Source organism: Petaurus breviceps, unplaced genomic scaffold (genome assembly GCF_028583685.1).
Source record: "Petaurus breviceps papuanus isolate PSGF00001 unplaced genomic scaffold, PetGlider_PUasm1.0 90903, whole genome shotgun sequence".
NCBI classification, from domain to species: Eukaryota; Metazoa; Chordata; class Mammalia; order Diprotodontia; family Petauridae; genus Petaurus; species Petaurus breviceps.
The window spans coordinates 5394212-5413450 of NW_027187376.1; the positions used below are offsets into that span (position 1 = coordinate 5394212).

Below are 19239 nucleotides of genomic sequence, written 5' to 3' on the forward strand. Positions count from 1 at the left end.
AGTCTTCTGATTCCTCACTGCTGCATAGTGGAAAGCCTACATTTTCTTATTTGAAATTCAAGCATTAGAAGGAACTAGTTTAACAGAAAAGGTTCTTTGTGGTCCCATGATGATAAACTGTTATATAAGATCCAACTTGGAGAAACTTAGACCCAGAAAGATGGGTATGAGATTGTATTTTTTTTAAACAGCCATTTATAAAACTGTCTCATTCCACCAGCCATATCTGATCAGTAGCTAAGTCTTTATGATTTTGCCTCTATTATTTCAGGAAAATCCTTAACTCTCTGACCTCTTTTTCACCTTCCTGTGCTGGAGAAACTTCTGCCTTGGAACCCATTCTGGACAACTATTTCAGGAAGATACCCAGTCACATTTCACTTTACTCTTGATTCTCTGAACTCTTTTTCCTCACAAGTTGTCTTTGTACCTTGGAGAAACTTCCATTCTTACTAGCTTTTCTTCCTCTCCCTCATATCCTCCAACACAGCTATGGCACCATGAACCATGATCAAATCATCTGTGCCATTATTGGTGCTGAGGGAAAACATGGAGTGTGAATCTACTCCGTTAACCACCCTGAAAACTTCTGGACCAGAAGGCTCCACCTGGATACCATTCCCTCTAATTCAAAGGTAAGGTCTAAGAAAGTCTAGCTTCCTAGATTCCTTAAGCAGCCATTCCATCATGCTCCAGGCATCCTTTTCTATCTTAACTGCTTGTAATATTTTTGCTTTGACCTGGAAGCTCTGGAACTTAGCTATGTATGATGTTCTGCGGTGTTTTCATGTTGAGGTTTCTTTCAGGAGGAGACTAATGGGTTCTTTTTATAGAAATAAATTTTAAATAAAATAGATTAAAAAATTAAATATAATGAAAATATAAATTTTGTCCCTTACTTCTAAGAAATATGGGCAATTTTCTATTAAGATATCACGAAATATGATGCCAAGGCTCTTTTTCATTTGGTTGTGCAATCCAGGTGACTACCTGGTTCTGACATTTTTTTTTCTTCCTTGATCTGTTTTCCAGATCAGTTGTTTTTGCTATGTGATACCTCACTATTTCCCTTTTTTTCTTTTTAAGTCTTTTGACTTTGTTTTAATATTTCTTATTATCTCATGAAGTCATTGACTTTCATTTGATCCATTTTAATTTCCAGGAATTTTATTGTTCAGGCAAGATTTTGTAACTGCTGTAAACAGCTATTAATTCACTGTAAAATTCTTTATTCTATAGCCCTTGTTTCTTTTTCGATTTTTTTCTGTAGGGCTTTGATTTCATTTATTAATTTTTTAACTCTTAAAAATCTCTTGTTTCATCACTTCCAGTAATATTATTTGAATTTGGATACATTCTGTGTTTTTGTTTGGGGTTTCCTTGGGTTATGACCAACCAAGTTGCCAACTGGCATCTTTTCTTGTACATCACACACTTTAGACCCCTCCACATAAGATCTAGGACCTCTTTTTATCCTGGTGCACAGATTCTACTTACACTGGAATGCTTCAAGTTCATCGAGTTTCTGCTTAGATTCTGCCCTCATTTGCCACAGAACTCTCTATCTGTTGGACTATTCCAACTTGGGTTAGAAAAATGCTTTACTGTGATTTTTTTTCTTGTATTTCCTCAGCAGGATTTGGTCTGGTAAATCTTCTAGACATGTTTGGAGTTTTGCTGGGAAGAATTTGTTGTACTATTTTTCAGTTACTCCACCATCTTGGCTCCTTCCTTGATCCATCTTTATAATATAAACATTTGACTGGCATCATAGTATGCTTCAATGTGATGCGACACAATGTGATATGATATGGTATGTATGTGTGTGTGTGTAGGTATATAAATATACATGATATATGCACATATAAAAGGATGCAAGTTTGAAGGTGAAGAATCTTGATATTGATAGAAGCACAATATTTTTAATTTTTTTTTTATTTTGGGGTTTGTATATGTGATTTTATGTTTGGGGAATTTCTGATATAGAAGGGTTTTTTGTTGTTGTTTATGAAGCCTGGCAACTTATCTGTATGATTTATCTTCTTAAAGAATTACATGATGCAGTTTAGTTATATGACTGGCCTATTGTCTTATTACTAGTCTCATACTGTCATAGGCAGGACCTGAACCCAAGTCCAGATAGTTCATAATATAAGGAATAACTTCCTCATTACATAGCTAGCCCTGTATACAGTATTGTATGATTCTTAACATGTAGTAAGTATAGCAGAGACTTAAAAAAAAACAAAACAGTTGTTGAATTCAATTGGATGCCTCAAAGGTGATTGAAAAGGTCTTTCTTCTTTTTTTTTTTTGTGGGGCGGGGAAAGGGAGAAAATTAGAATTAAGTGACTTGCCCAAGGTCACATGGCTAGTAAGTGTTAAATGTCTGAGGCTGGATTTGAACCCAGGTCCTCCTGACTCTAGGGCCACTATACCACTTAGCTACCCCAAAGGTCTTGCTTCTTACAAAAATATAACTCTTTATATAATAAAAATCTCATTACCTTAGATTCCATCAATACCTGATTCATCATCATTTTTGTATGGGCCAGAGTAAAGTTTTTATTTTTATAATCCAAATTATGGAATTGTTAAGTAAACTAAATTTGTAAACACAATTTTAGCATGGATGTTTAACTTGTATAAGAAAACAAACTTTTCTTCAAATACCTTTATATGTCTTCTGTGCATATAAATTAAGTGCTAATAATAATTTATACATTCATTTGATTACAGAACATTAAAGATGGAAGGTACTAACATTCTTATCTACTCATTGAAATGTGTCTCATTCAGATAAGCTTGAATCTATAAAAATAAACAAATCAGAAGACTTACTAATTCAACTGGAAATTACTTGTTATTATCAAGGAAAAATTGTCTTCATGGATAAGTGGGGACACCTCTTACTTGTAAAATAAATTGGGAATTTTGTGCCTATAATCTAGCTATCATATCTTATATTCTTAATTTTTAAATATTTACTTCAAAAAACTGGCCTAAACAATAGATTCTTTTAAAAAACAAATATGGGTAAAGGGTTTGTAGCCCTCATCTTTTTGGTCAAAAATCATTGTCTTGGCAAATTAAAGCACCATTGGTAGAGCTGTGAATGAGTTTTAAAAATTTTGGAAAGTAATTTGGAATCATACACAATTATTAATTATGATTGTATAATATTTATTACATAATATATTAATTATATAAAAATAATTAATTATTTAATAGTGCATGCCCTTTTTCCCAGTCAGTTTGACTGCCAGGCTTATACCCCAAAGAAATCAAATAAAGAGGAAAAGGTTCTATCTGTACAAAAAAATATTGCAATTCTTTTCATGGTAGCAAAAAACCCTGAAAACTAAGGCAATCCCCATAAACTGGAAAATGGTTGAATATATCATGGTATATGAACACTACTGTGCTGCAAGAAATTAAGAAAAAGATGACTTCAAAGAGACATGAAAAGACTTGTATGAACTGATACAGAGTGAAGTGAGCAGAAGGAAACCAATTTATATTATATCATCAGTATTATAAAGATAAACAAATTGAAGACACATAAAGTAATGAAGAATAAAGTAGGTGGCAGCAGGAGACTAATTCACACAATAAGAAGGTTGTAAAACCCAACAATTGTGAAAGCTGTGAGAACTCTTATTAGTATGATGACTATCCATGATTGATGATGAACCCTCCTGCTCACCTTCTGACAGAGAGGTGATGGCCTTAGAGTTCAGAATGACATATGTTTTGGAACGAGACCAGTGAGAGAATTTCTTTAGTTTAATGATTCACATTTATTACGAAAATCTTGATTTTGTTTTTGGTTTCTCAAAACAGGGTTGGGGGGGGCAAAAACATAAAATTTCTGTTAATTAAAAAAATAAATTTAGTTTTAAGAAAGTTTTGTTGCAGAAACTGAAGACACAGTACATGATGTGCAAGTACAATATCCCAGGCTTGAAAGAAAATGCTCCCGGCTGTTTAAACTCAGCCTTCATGAAACATAAATTTGGAACCATATACTGACCTACATTTTCCTTCTGAATTAAATATTGATGATATTTAATTCTGGTTTTATTAATAACAACAAAAATGCTTAATGTTTCACCTTGAGAATACCCTTGTTCACAAAAACATTTCAGGCAAAGGCTTATAATAGGTACTCAGCTGTGCTATATTCCTGAATAGTAATTTTCAGATATTAATATATAATCATACATTTACAAAATTTCTTATGCAGGTGTGGCAGTCATAATTTTGTTTAGTTGTTTTTCAGTTCTTTATGACCCCATTGGGTTTTTTTTGGTAAAGATACTGGAGTGGTTTGCCATTTCCTTCTCCAGTTCATTTTACAGATGAAGAAACTGATACCAACAAGGTTAAGTGACTTGCTCAGGGTCACACAGCTAAGAAAGTGTCTAAAGCTGTATTTAAACTCAGGAAGAGGAGACTTTCTGACTCCAAGTCAGGCACTCTATCCATTGTACCACCCAAGCTGATCCTAAGCTATAGAAACTAACATGTGTCTATGTATATACATATACACATATATTCAGTGGGAAAAGATAGGATTCAAAGGTGTAAAATGTTAATTCTTATCCTTTAGAAAATACAGGGCATTCTCAAAGTCCTTTGGGGGACTTGCTGTATATGAGAGACCATGCAGCATAGTGTACAGGTGATCATCCTTGGAAAGAGCAAAGAAAAAACAAAAGACAGTCTCTACCCTTAAGGAGCTCACAGTCTAATGGGGAGATAACACAGCAAACACACATGCACAAACAAGCTACTTACATGTTAAATAGGAAATAATGAATAGAGGGAAGGTACTAGAATTAGGAAAGATTGGGAAAGATCTCCTGTGGAAGATGGGGTTTTAGTCATCATTTGAAAAAGGCCAGGAGATGGAGATGAGGAGCAGCAGCACTCTAGGCATGGGAAAGAACAGTGGAAAACACCTGGAACTGAGAGATGGGTCTTTTTTATGGAAGCTTGAGGAGACCAATGTTATGGCATCAAGAAGACTGGGTGGAGCTGGGGGTGGTGTCTAGCTTATGAAGGACTTTGAATTCCAAGAAGAGGGTCTTGCATTTGATCCTGGCAGTAATAGGAGGATCATTAAGTAGGGTGACATGTAGGACTCAAAGAAAACCACTTTAACACCTATTGGTTGTGAAACCATTTGCAAAATGTTTAAACTCTCTTGTGTTCAAGGTGATCTAGTTGCCAATCCTATTTTGGTAGAGGATGCTGCCACCAACAGAGTTCTCTAAATGGATAAAATCACAGATGCAGACAACCAGACTGAGAATGTTTGTATCATCACTCAGCCAGTTACAACCACTAGCTAAAATTTAGCTTAGCCTAAGGCCAATATAATGGCCCCCAGACCCATGAAGCTCCTTTATGTTCTGTTTTATAGAATATGAAAAATTATTAATATAATCATGATATTGCTGAGTCCCCATATAGGAAAATTCCTAACATTTAGGCAGGTGTTTGGCTCTCTTTTTTGTGTGTTTTTATGCTTGAGGCAAAATCAGGACACAGGAAATGTTTAAGTAACAAAGCATATTACAGTCTATCTATCTATCTAGATAAGGAAGGGAGGTTGAGGAAAAAGCAGACCTTTTTTGGAACTTCAGTCTTTGAAGAGGTAAGTTCAACTGATAGATCATTAATAGTTCCTCCTTCCTCTCTAGATTGCACTTTCGATTTCCTCTACCATGCCCCAGAAACTTCTTCATTCTGGAAGCTCATGCTGGCCTTGGAAATCAAACTTTGAAAGTATGCTTGACACCTGCAACCTCTTCCTGTGAATGGGGGACACCTCCAAGAACCTCCATTTAAAGAGGTTGCCCAGACCATCCATGTCTTCATTCCTCTCCAGGCTGCCCTCTGGACTTTTTCCACTCTTCCCCCATGCTGATAGTTCCCTCTTATGTGTTATTTTCTGCCATTACAAGGTAAGCTCCTTGAGGGTAGATGCTGTTTTTCTTTTTTCTTTTTCTTTTTCTGCTTGTATTTATATTTCTAATACTTAGCGTGGCATTTGGCAAATAGTCGGTGATTAATAAATGCTGATTGACTAACTTCTCCCCTAGTCTACTGTTTGCAGATGCTTTTTCTCCTGCAGCTCAGCTTGCTGGTTCTGCTTTCAGTTTTTCCTTCAGTTTCTCCTTTTGGATTTTGGCCATGTGCTGTTAATTCCTTCTAGCTCAACTCTTTAAGCCCCAGGCACACCTAAAACTGTCATCCTTCCAGAACTGCTGTTGCTGCTCATTTCTTTCAGTCCCTGCTCTTTCTCCTAAGTCTCTACCTTCCCCAGACTATATGCTTTCCTTTTAGAATGCCTGGTCCTGACTCAAAATCTGCCTTTCAACTCAAAGATCAAAACAGCAGCAAACCTCTCTTAGAGTTGAAAGGTAACCTTGTACCTCTGAACTACAAATCCCATAATGCAAGTCAGTTCTTAAAATCCTATAACATCACCATTACTGAGAAGTTTCAGGCAAAGATCTTACAAAAATGTAATTACTCATCAGACGTCATTCTAGATTAACTATGCTGTTTTGCTTAGATGATTTTTGTTATAAGGTTGTAATAAGTAGATGTCATATTTCTGATCCTAACCTTCTGTCAAATTTGAACATAATATCTTTGGAGTTATCTTCCTATATTCTACAAAGGTTTTTCAGTGTCTCATAGATTTCCTCTTTTTTGTTGTGGTCATTTCCCTCAACTTAGCATTTCTATTGTAATTTTTCCTGTAGAGGATGTTTTGGCTTTCCTCCAAATGGTGGAAAATTTTGCCCACTTTGATTATCTGATGCTGATAATCTTTTTGCTGGAAAGTTCCCATCTGGCTAAAAGTATAGCAACTGTATTTTTTTCAGATATGTGACTATTTTGCAAATGGCCCAATGGGGCTACCTTTTTATGAAGAAAGAGAAAAAATGCTAAACTATGTAAACTCCAAAGAATGTGAAATGTGAGAAAAAGGTAAGTACATATAATTTCTCCAGTTCATTTTTTATTACTTTCACCACACAATTCCATTTAACATTTTCAGAAATGGCAATAAATTCTTGAATGGTAAAACACATAGCATTTCTAGGACACTAAGAGAAAAATATTATTTAGATAGTGAATTCATGCAAAAAGATGTAGCATTACATTACTTTGGCCTCTGTTTAATAAAATGGGAACTTCTGGCCTTTTCCCAATATGTGGCTTTATAAATATGTACTAACAGGAGGGCACATCTATAAGTATAAAAGATCCATATGGCTCATAAGCAATACTTTTTAGTACCAAGTCAACTAGGTAAATAGGAATGGGCAGAAGGAGTTTGCTGGCATTTCTTTTAACAATTTTTAAATGTTGTTTTTAGTATAGAAGAGGAGGTAGAATTCTCGTTTTTATAATCATAATTCTTTTTTTTTTTTTAAAGCAATTGGGGTTAAGTAACTTGCTCAGGGTTACACGGCCAGATGTTTCTGGGTGAGTGCTAAGTGTTTGAGCCTGGGATTCGATCTCCAGGTCTTCTCAACACTGGAGCCAGTGTTCTTACTCGCTGTGCTACCTGGCCGCCCCTTATAATCATAATTCTTACAACCATATTTAGGTTTTCTGTAAGGTGCTTTCAGCTCTAACCTTATGACCCTGGGTCAGTCACTTAATTTTGCCTCAGCTTTCTCATCTGTAAAATGAGCTGAAGAAGGAAATAGCAAACCACTCTAGTATCTTTGCCAAGAAAACCTCAAATGGGGTCATGAAGAGTCAGACCCCACTGAACAACAACACTTACTACCTATGTAACTTGCTTTTTCCTTATTGTAAATTCTTTATTCTTACATATACACAGAGGATTCAGGAGACATCAGTCCATTTAATTGAACACAAACCTGAACAAGAATGTCTTCTCCTTTGTTCTACAACCTCAGGTAAGGAAGGATCCACTGCTCCCCAAGACTGGCTACTCCACACTTGTAAAGCTCTACTTGCTAGCAAGTTTTTATTGATGCCAAAACTAAATTTTCCTTTTCACAGTATGCCAGTTATACCTTTCTCAGTGATCGAGCAGAACAAGTTGAATACTTCTATAAACAACTTGATATATTTGAAGATATCTATCATATCTTACTCCCTTTAGGATTTTCCTATTTCTCATTTTTTTTTCTATAGTGGAGTGGCCAAGTTATTATTTAACATGGAATTTACTTCCCTTTGTCTTTAAATTAAATTGGAGAATGGCATTCTTGGTAGAGGGTAGATGCTGATAGGATGTTGACATTTTTCATTTTATTAGTAATCATAGCTATCTTTGAACTGAGAAAAGGTACAGATTTTTTTTTTGTTCTTGTTATATCTCCTTTGTTCTAAATGCTGGGTGATTTTGACCAAGAGTATTAATGATTAGATTATAAATTGCTACAGGGAAGAAATTATATTATCTATGTGATTTGGCTTCATAGTATCAACCCAACACTTTGAAAATACTGGATGCTCAAAAATATTTCTTGAATAGGATGTCTACTTTATTTTCCTCTTTGAAACAATAATAGCTAATAGTTGTATGGTATTTTAAGGCACAGCACTTTTAGTATATTTTATCATTCAAGCCTCACAAGAATGCTGGGAAGAATATGGCATTAATAAATGTATTTTTCTGATGAGTAAACTGAATATGAGAAAACGTAAGTGATTTGCCCAGACCCCATAGCTATTAGGTGCCTAAGGCAGCATTCAAACTCAGGACTTCCTTCCTCCCATTCCAGTTTTCTATCCATTCTGCTGGGCTAGATCATAAATGACCTTGGACACTTGAGTCACTTTACACCAATTGCCTTGCTTTCTTCCCCCCCAAAAAACCATGAATAAGATCAAAATGCTTTTTGTATCTCTAAAACTTCATGATTCTACATAGTTGGATGCAGACTGAAGTTTGAAATATTTTACTATGGTAAAAATAGCTAGTAATTAGGCTGTGATTTACAATTTATAAAAATGCTATATATAGTCTGATTCTCACAAAATCCCCATAAACCACCAAAAATGTTACTATGGAATCTTTGCAGAGAAGTAAATTGAGTCTCAAGGACTTGAGTGACATGATCAATATGTAACAGAGACATTTTCAATCCAAGTCATCTGATACCAAATCTAGTGATTTTTCTATTTTACCACAACCAAGTCACCAAGTTCTATTTTACCAATTAGAATAAGATCGTAGGAAACTGAATCAAATATTCTGAGGCATATTTATGTGTTCATATTCATTTTGTATAAACATATTCAATCAATATATGCAAAGATTTATGGAAAGCTACATCAATGCTGTAATATCATAGAATTTTAATGTTGGAAGGAATGGACTTTAAATTTCATTTAGCTTAAAGCTACCCTTTTATAGATGAGAAAATTTGGGCCCTGGTTGCTCAGATCAAGGAAGCAGGACTGCCATGATTAACACCATAATTTCCTGACCAATAGTCCACTTTTGTGTCTGTTGTTGCATGCTTCGTGGCTGGAATGACTCAATGTGCATTTGATTGAGCTTTAGGAACAAGACTCATAAGTGTTGGCTTCACTATTCCTGCTGCATTAAGCCCAGACATAGCAAAACATTATAGCTATATTATAATGTTATGCAATTGTTTTGCCCTTGGAATGCAGACCTGGCTATTAATAAAGTATATTCATTTGCAGTTTGTGCATTTCTATGTTAGTTTTGACTTTCTGTTTTTTTTCCAATTATTTTCATAAATCAATATTATTTATCCTAATTCTGTTTGAAAGAACATGCTCCTATAAATATGCACAATAGAGTATGTGATCTTATAATTTCTTCTCACTATGTTTAACCTTGCTTGTCTCATTTGTTACTTTTCCCATGTTAAATCTCTAGCAAAACATTCTTTTTTTAAATTTGCTCTTTTGCCATTAAAAATTCTTCCCCTTTATTTTCCTGCTTCCCTGCCATCCAGTATTCTCACTACTAGTTAAAGAATTCATGTAACTTCCATTTCAAATTAGCACCATCTTTTTCAGTCCCCAATGATAAATAAGGTGTTATTTAATTATTAATCTAATAAAATCATTATAAATAAATAAAAATTCCTTGAATCCATAGGCAAAGAAATGGAAAGATGTTAATGAAGAAGAATTGAAATTTTGCAACCAATTAGATATGGGGATGTGAGAAAAGGAGAACTCAAAAGAACAGCAGAGTTGAACGTGGAGCTGGGAGAAGAGTGGTATAAGTTAGGAAGGAAAGGTTTGAAAGTAAAGAGAACAGCTTACCTTAGTGGTCTCCAAACGATTTTGATCACATACCATTATTAGGGAAAAATATTAAACTAATCATCTAACATGTATATATTTATGTGTAAATTATTTACTCATACTTTTATATTAATATTTGCATGTTGGAAACCTTATACAAAATAGGAATTAGATAAGAATGAGGTATAGTTGAAATAGCACTTGATCCTCCAGCCAATAGGGAACTGGTGGAGAATACTGAGAGGAGGGGTGACATGGTCAGACCTGTGCTTTAGGAAAATCTCTTTGTTGTTGTGTGGCAGGTGGTTTGGAAAGGGGAGAGAATTGAGGCAGAGAAATAAATTAGAGGCTATTGTAATAGTTTAGGTAAGAGGTGCTGAAGACCTGAACTAGGATGGGGGCTGTGTGAGTAGGTAGGAGATGGATAAGAGATGTGGAGATAGAAATGACAGGATTGGCAATTAACTGAATATATGGCATGAGGGAAAGGAAAAACAATGATGTGGTACCAAACATGAGGACCTGAGTGATTGAAAGGATGATTGGTGTCCTCAAAAAGAGTCTGGAATAGAAGTGGCTTGAGGGAAAAGATAATGAATAAGTTAAGTGCTGCACATTTCAATTCATTCATACCTGCTCATCCTTCATCACTCACTGTTATATCAAAAATGAAAATGAGTTTGGAGAAAATGCTCTCATTTACTAGGGCAGTCACAGAGGCATAGATTGATCTCTGAGGGCCATTGCCACAGCCACGAAATATTTTGGGGAAGGGGGTGGGGTGCAGATATGTTTTGTGGGAGGAGGGAAAGAATGTTCCCAGTGGAACCCTGCTGTGAGTACCCTGTAATGGTAAGGTCATACTTGGGTTTTGACTGCTCTGAAAGCTAACTCAGTGTGGAAGATCAATGTTTGTAGATATTTATAGAGGGGAAATGTGGTTGAGTTGGAAATGTTGGAGGATAAAGACAGGTATAGGTGTGTTGGAGACATGTTTAACAATTGACTGTCATGGGAAATGGTGAGGTGTGACCTATATTTCAACTCTCTGATTGATCATTTATTCTTTTTTTTTTAAGCAATTGGGGTTAAGTAACTTGCTCAAGGTTACACGGCCAGTTATTATTTCTGGGTGTGGTGCTGAGTATCTGAGCCCGGATTTGATCCAGGTCATCCCGACACTGGAGCCGGTGCTCTTACTCGCTGAGCCACCTGGCCGCCCCTAAGCAATTGGGGTTAATTAACTTGCTCAAGGTTACATGGCCAGGTGTTTCTGGGTGGGTGCTAAGTGTCTGAGCCCGGAATTCGATCTCCAGGTGTTCTCAACACTGGAGCCGGTGCTCTTACTCGCTGTGCTACCTGGCCACCCCGATCATTTATTCTTGACTCAGACAAGAGCCACCCTAGCTGACTCCAGAAACACAATCTGGAGACCAGTGACCTAGATTTATGGCAAATTTAAGGTTCTTACAGGACATTCAGATCAAGGTGTCCAGTAGATAACAACAATAGTAGTTAACATTTTAAGAGTGCTTTAAGGTTTGTAAAGTATTTTTTAATGTATATTATTTCATTTGGTCCTGACAAAGACCCTATTAAGTATGTTTATTTTATAGAAAAGAGAACAGATGCTGGGATGGGTTAAGTGAAATGCTCAAGGTCACACATTTATTAAGTGCCTGAAGAAGGACTCTTACTGAAGTTTTTCTGCCTCCCAATCCACCATGCTACCTGAATGGCTAGGTAGTTACCAATATGCTACTGGAGCTCAGTAAAGAAAAACCTCAGGGTTAGAGGGTTACATTTGAGATCCATCTGCACATTGATGATACTTTCACTTAGGAAAAAGAATAAAATCCTTAAGAAAGGGTAGAGAAAGGAGGTGGTTGAGGACAAAGCTTTCAAGAATTACTAAATTCAGGGGACAGAAAGAAATCAGAGAAGAGATAGAATGGCTAGACAAGGAAGAGGAAACTCAGGAAAGTACAATATCACAGAAACCAAGGGAAAAAGGATTTTTAAGGAGAGAGGGGACAGATACATCAGATGTTACAGAGAGGTCCAGGAAAAGGATATCTATTACCTTGGGAAGTCAGATGTTTCCAATGTAGTAAACATTAGGAATAAGCTAGAATTGACACAAAATAACAGGTCAGAGTTGAAAGAGGCCTCAGAGTCAGTCAATATGAATCTATTAAGCACCTACTGTGTGTCAATTATTGTTTAGTGCTGTGGACACCAAGAAAGTCAAAATGCCTACCCTCAAGGAGCTCACAGTCTAATGCGGGAACCAACAGGCAAATAACAATGTACATAGCAGAACTGCACAGTATAAATGGAAGGGGATATTGGATGGAAAAAAAAATGTATGGAAGATGGTTCTTCTGCATAAGGAGAAATCTGAACTGAGTCTTGAAGAAAACGAGGAAAGCCAGGAGGCAGAGTGAGGAGAAACAGCATTCCAGGTAGAATTATATAGCCTTCACAATCTTAGCTCCTTAAAATTTGTTTTTTCTAAAATTTAGAGTGTTTTTCATTAAATGCTCCTTTATCAAAATTTATTTATTTTGTTTATATTAACTCCTTTATCAAAATTTAAAGGTGGAATGGACACTTACCAAAGAAGGTTCCCATAATTTTCATCTCAAACACCATTTTCTCCTGGTTGGTAAGAATCAGATACAGAATAATAGTTCCCCTGATTTAATGGTTCTTCTATCTTTTGCAGGATTAAATTATCATTAAAGCAAGTAAAGTCTTTGTTAATAGCTTTGCGTTAAGCAGAGAGATAATTCAAGCAGAAGCCTAAACAACCGAAAATGTCCCCAATACAAGAAGATGCTGCTATATCAGCCTTGTGACATGCAACCAGTTCTGCTATCACACCTTTTTTTGAAAACACAAATTTGTTCCAATGCGACTGATAAATTAGGGAACAATTTGAGAATAACAAGCATTTCACATTTGCTTTTCATTCGTGAAAAAAAGTGAAAATGTAGCAAACTGCTAAATATGTATATACACACATACATATATATTACAAATTGAATATATGTATGTGTGTATATCATATGTGTGAATACATATGTACTTATTCAATATCCCAAACTGGATGAATATTAGAGTGCATGTGTTTGTATGTGTGATCACTAAAATCACTCTGCTATGCAAAGTTGCACAATAACAACCCCAGGGCTTACAAGGAAAATGGGTTTAAGGACAGAACAATTAAGAAATTCATCAGCAAAACTTTAGAAAAAAGATTATAAAAATGTCAGCATAGTTTTATACATATTAAATGGTTAAGAAATACATAAATATTACAATAAACAGTGGCATTGTCCAAAGCATCGGCTGTTACTCAAGCTGCCCCTGGTTCCAACAAGGCTTGATTAGCAAAATTGAAGCCTAAGGGTAAAAGGGCAGTCTAGGCCACAATTCTAGGACTCACACAATTTGGATATATATTATGCAGAAATATACATAATTTATTACATTATCACATAATTATATGTGCAATATAATTGTATATGATATATTATTATAGAAATTGATTATGTGCATGTAGCATGTATATATGTGTATGCATATATATACACACACATATGTACAGTGTATGTGCTGGGCCACAAACCTAGGACTTACTCAATTTAGGATATACACACAGACACATGTTTGTATATATACATAGATAGATAGATAGATAGATAGATAGATAGATAGATAGATAGATAGATAGACAGATAGATATGTACTTATTCAGTATCCCAAATTGAATTAATGCTAGAGTTGTGACCCAGAAAGGCTGCCCTCTCATCCCTAGCCCTCAACTTTGCCAGTCCAGCCCCTTTGGAATCTTGGACACCCCAAGCATCAGCCAAGGCTATGGATAGCATCACTATTTATTGTAATATTTATGCATTGCTTACTATTTAATATGTACAAAAATGTATTAAGTTCCTACTTTAAAAAAATGTTTCACTGACTAATTTCTTGAGTGTTAAGTCCCTAGCCCCACTTTTCCAGTAACCCATGTGGCTGTTACTGTGCAATTTCTCAAAGCACAGGGCTTTTTAGAAAAAAAACATATATTGTGTTACAGCAAAACTTCCAAAATCTTCATCTATGTCATCTTTCTGTTTAGATGTTCTATAAGCTATTTCGATAAATATGTGACTTCTCTTTCTACCTCCAGTGATCTTTACCCAAATACTCACATGTTTTCCCTTTCTCATTTCTTCATTTCCTCATATACAGCAATCCCTTTTCTTTGTCTTCCTTTATCTATGCTGATTATGTGAATATGGTACACCCTTTCAGAACAATATTCTAGTCATGGTTTCATACCACAAACCTAATCTAATTTAATCAAATACAAACATTGAAAAAATTTCTTCTATGAGATAGACACTGTGTTAGGTGCTAGGGATATAAATACAAAAATGCCTGCCCTTAAGGAGCTTACATTCTAATAGGAGATTCAACAAGTTGTTATATTGGAAATGACAGATATGTACAAAAAATAAATTTATCATCATGGAAAGGGAATATAAATTGAGGGAATTAGGATAGGCCTCTTGTAGGAGGTAGTATTTGAGATGGATCTTAAAGGAAGGCAGGGCGTTAAGTGGTAGTGGTGATGATGGAGAGCACAGAGGACCTGAGAACAAAGTCATGGACATGAGAAATGTGAGATTTAAAGTCATGTATGGGAAAAATAAAATAGGATACTTTGCCTGGAGTACAGAGAAGGGACTAATATATAATCCACATGAAAAAAATTGTCTTGAGAGAGCATATGAAGAATCTTAAATGTCAAACAGACATTTAAATTTATCTTACATGCAAAAGGGAGCCATTGGGGTTTCTTGAGCAAAAGAGTGACATGGTTAGAACTGTGCTTTCAGAATTTCAACTTGGCAGCCATTTGAAGAATGTATTGTAGAGGGAAGAAATCAAATGTAGAGAAAGTAATTAGAAATTCAGTTCAAAGGTGAAAAGGACCTGAACTAGAATTATTGTGGTATAAATAGAGGGAAGAAATGAGAGAGATGTTGAAACCAAGCTGGATATGGGCTGTGAAGGACAGTGAAGGGTTGAGGATAACTCTTAGGGTTTGGACCCAAATATACAAAGACAAAAATGAAAAATAATCTCTGACCTCAAAAGCTTTTGGTCTACTGGTAGGACATACACAACACACACAGGTAAGTACATACAGGAAAATTTGAGGTAGAGGGAGAGATATGCAACAGCTAAGGGAATGAATAAAGGTTTCTTTTGAAGATGGCACATAAGTGAATCCTTGACAAAGAGAAATAAATAGGGATTCTAAGTGATAGAGGTGAGGAGAAGGTGAACTCTTATCTGGATATCAATCTTTGCAAAGATATAGAGGCAGAAATGAAATGGTAAATTTGAGTAATGCAGGATTTTGATTATAAATTCATGTGGATGCTAGAACTTCCTTTATCTTCTTCAGCTCTGCGTGTTTGGTTCTTGACTTCCATGCTCTGCTTATTGTAAACGAGGTACAGAATATAGAAGAATCAAGAGGAAGGAGAATGTTTCGATTGCTTTCAATTGGCCCAGTATCTACATAACATTATTCTCTGCTATGACAATAAGGTAGAAAAAGATGTATGAATATTTTGTCTGAAGTTCTGGAGATCTTCATGGTTAAAATTCTATAACATGATAGCAAATAAAAGTTTAGTATAGATACCAAAAAAAAAAAAAGGAGAGGAGCTGAAAAGTATGCAGCCATGAAAACTCAGGCAATTTTCACATACATTTGCTACATTACATAAAAGAGCAAAGTTGAATAGGAACTGCAGACTATAAACATTATAGAATTTATGTAATAGGTCATTTAAATCCTCATACATACATTGTACCCTCTTTCTGCACGCACACACGCAGATGCACATATATTCACACACATGCACACATACATACATTTGATGCAGGGCACATCACCAGTTTTCTGAAGAAACTAGTCGTCTTATGAACAGTGCTAAAACCATCATCTCCAACATGGACATTGTTGTCGGTATCTCATGTTCTAAGACCATTCAGTAATAATTATATAAATTCTTTGCACGTTGGATTCAAAAGTTAAGTTCTCTGTTAAATATGCAAGATATTTATAAAGAAATGAGAATGTTTCTACAAGCAATCCAGGACACATTGTCTCAGGTCATTATACAACATACAGATACATTTCTTGAACCGAAGAACCAAGATGAGCAAATACTGATAGAATAAAGTGATTAATTCTAATCATGGGTCGACTTTTGTCTCACTATCTGATCATATCACATCTTTTATCTTTTTCTCTTCAAAGGGGTTTTCTTTCCTGTCCTCTGATCAGGTCTACTTATAAATCTCTGATAAAACTACCCATGAACATCATGAAGCCTATAAGAAAGGTCTCATAGTACAGAGGCCCTGCATTCCACAGGATCTGTAATAATTTTTTTAATCAAAAAGTACTGCTAAATATTGAGCTAGTGTAATGCTGATCCAGTATTTATAACCACATTCATGAGTAATTACATTCATATCATGGTGTTATCAAGTACCATATAATCATCATCATTAATAATTCCAGAAATTCCACTGGAAAAAAAAACAGATAATTGGGGCTATACAACACAATCATTATTAAATGAATAATAAAAAAAGAAGTCAGAAGTTGGTTATACAAAAGCTCTAATGATGTAAGCAATTAAGATATACATTCATAAAAGTCATTTATATCTACAAGGTAGCAAAAAAATAAGGTGTTCTAAGTATATAAACAGGTAAAATTTAAAATGAATTCTCTGTACATAAACTTATATTTCCATAAAAATGTGATAAACAATGGCATACATTAAATGCTGGCCTTTCAACCACTGCTTGGCCAAAGGGTCTTGGTACCCTTTAGAAAATCTCTCTATAAGCTTACTAGGTAAACACTGTGGCAAATATTCATGGCTTCCATTTGGCATACAATCTTGGATCATCATTATCATCACCATCATCATCATAATCACTTCTTTCTATATTTAATATACATAAATATTATAAATAAATGCATATAAATGTAATGTATGCACATATATAGGTATATTATACAACCCATAACCATATTTCTTGTACTGAGGAACGAAGATAAAGAAATACTGATGGAAGAAAGTGATTCATTCTAACTATATATGTAAAAATACACATATTATAAATAAAAATACACACACATATGATATGAATTCACAAAGGAGCCAAGGATGGGGTCAATGTGAGAGAGGGCTGAAATTGGTATATAAAAAATTTCAAAATCAAATCCTTAAATTTTAGCTTTATCTCCAAGAAAGAGAAAAGATCATACCTGATGAATCAAAGGCCACCTCATTCCCTGGGCTTGGGCCTATATCAATCGATACCATTGGTAGAAGTTTCCGAAAGTCCCATATTTTTGTCACACCACAAGTGTCACAGGATGCAATCATGTGGCCCTTCAAAAGATAAGAGAAAAAAAAAGTTATTTACTCTACCTCAGAAAAATTGTACTACTATGGATCATTTTTTAAAAAATCTATATACTAAATTTTAGAAAAGACCACAGTGACCTTGACAAAGTCACAGATCTCCCTAGGCCTTAGTTTTCCTCATCTGTAAAATAAGCATACTGGATATCTGAAGTTGCTTCTATGTACTTCTTAAAACACTGAATACAGTTTGCCTTTTCTTAAATTACAAAGGGACTACTCAGTTCAAACACACAGAAACTTGTATTAAGTTTCAGGAGAAAATCTTTCAATTGAGTTTTAGGGAAAAGTATTCTCCCTCATCCCCCACCAATTCTGATAATGCCAAAACACCAAAGACTTCACTCTTAAATGAAGTAACTGGCAACAAACACAATTTCTAAAAATTTAGATGAAACATCTAAGACTTTTCTCAAGCTCTTTAGCAATTTCTCTGGTTCCTGACTTTGTCAATCTCTAAGCATAGTGCTAACAGTCATAAATGGGGCCAGATGATACAGAAAATACTGACTCACCATGGAGATGTTGATAGATTAGGAAGAAAAACAGAGACAAGAAGACATAAACCTATGCAGAGAGGTGATGTGCACTCAAGCTACAATTATAAAGGAAAGTACTTGAAAAGGCCACAAAACTATGGAAATGGGAAGGACAAAAGGGGGTGGGTTGGAAGGACACTTATGTTTACTAATGTGACTAGATGGAGTGGATTCCAGTGAGAGTAATGATGAACCAACGATCATTTATTTTTAAATGCTGGAACTGTTGTCACTGGCAAAACAATGGCCTTGTCACGAATCTAATAAATGTGATGCTTAATCTTTTTATGACTTAAAAGGAACATGAAGAACTTGGCCCATCTTCAAGTATAAGAGCAGGTATTATTGTGATACTGAGGACTTGTTCCTTAAAACAAGAAAGCAGGGAAAGAATAAATGGCAAACTCTGGCACAGAAGATATTGGTTAGAAATTCCAAATAATGTTTTGGATCTAAGGATTCTAAGAAACTAGAAACAAAGACTGAGAAGGTACTTTTTGAACTGGGAAGCTGCAGCAGTTCTAATGAGTTTATCAGCATCTTCCCAACTCAGAGATTACCTCCCCAAAGTAAATAAGGGCAGGTATAGCCAGAACTTCTGGACTAGTGTTTTCAAACTCATCCTTACATGGTGGCTACAGAGATGATTTTTTTATAGTAAAGTGAAAGCAGAAGAGTCATGTAAGGCCTAATTATTCCTGGGTGGTTTTCCCTGTAAATCTGTATTTTTTCCCATATAGTATGTGCCCTCTAGGAAGACAGATGGGATGTAGCAAGCTGCCTAAGGTCCAAGGTACAAAATACCTTGAAGGTCTGGGTAATGATTACTCTGTGTCATAAGACCAGTAACAACTATGTTCTTAACAACATGTTTA

At 35.3% G+C, this 19239-nt stretch overlaps 1 protein-coding gene across 1 annotated transcript in view; it reads right to left on the reverse strand.

Moving 5' to 3' along the window:
• Positions 1-19239, reverse strand: part of SPAG16 (sperm associated antigen 16) — a 660467-nt gene that overhangs the window by 329891 nt on the left and 311337 nt on the right. Inside the window, exon 6 of the mRNA XM_069075095.1 lies at positions 17666-17792. Coding sequence (XP_068931196.1) covers positions 17666-17792 — 127 coding nt within the window. The remainder of the gene's footprint in view (positions 1-17665; positions 17793-19239) is intronic.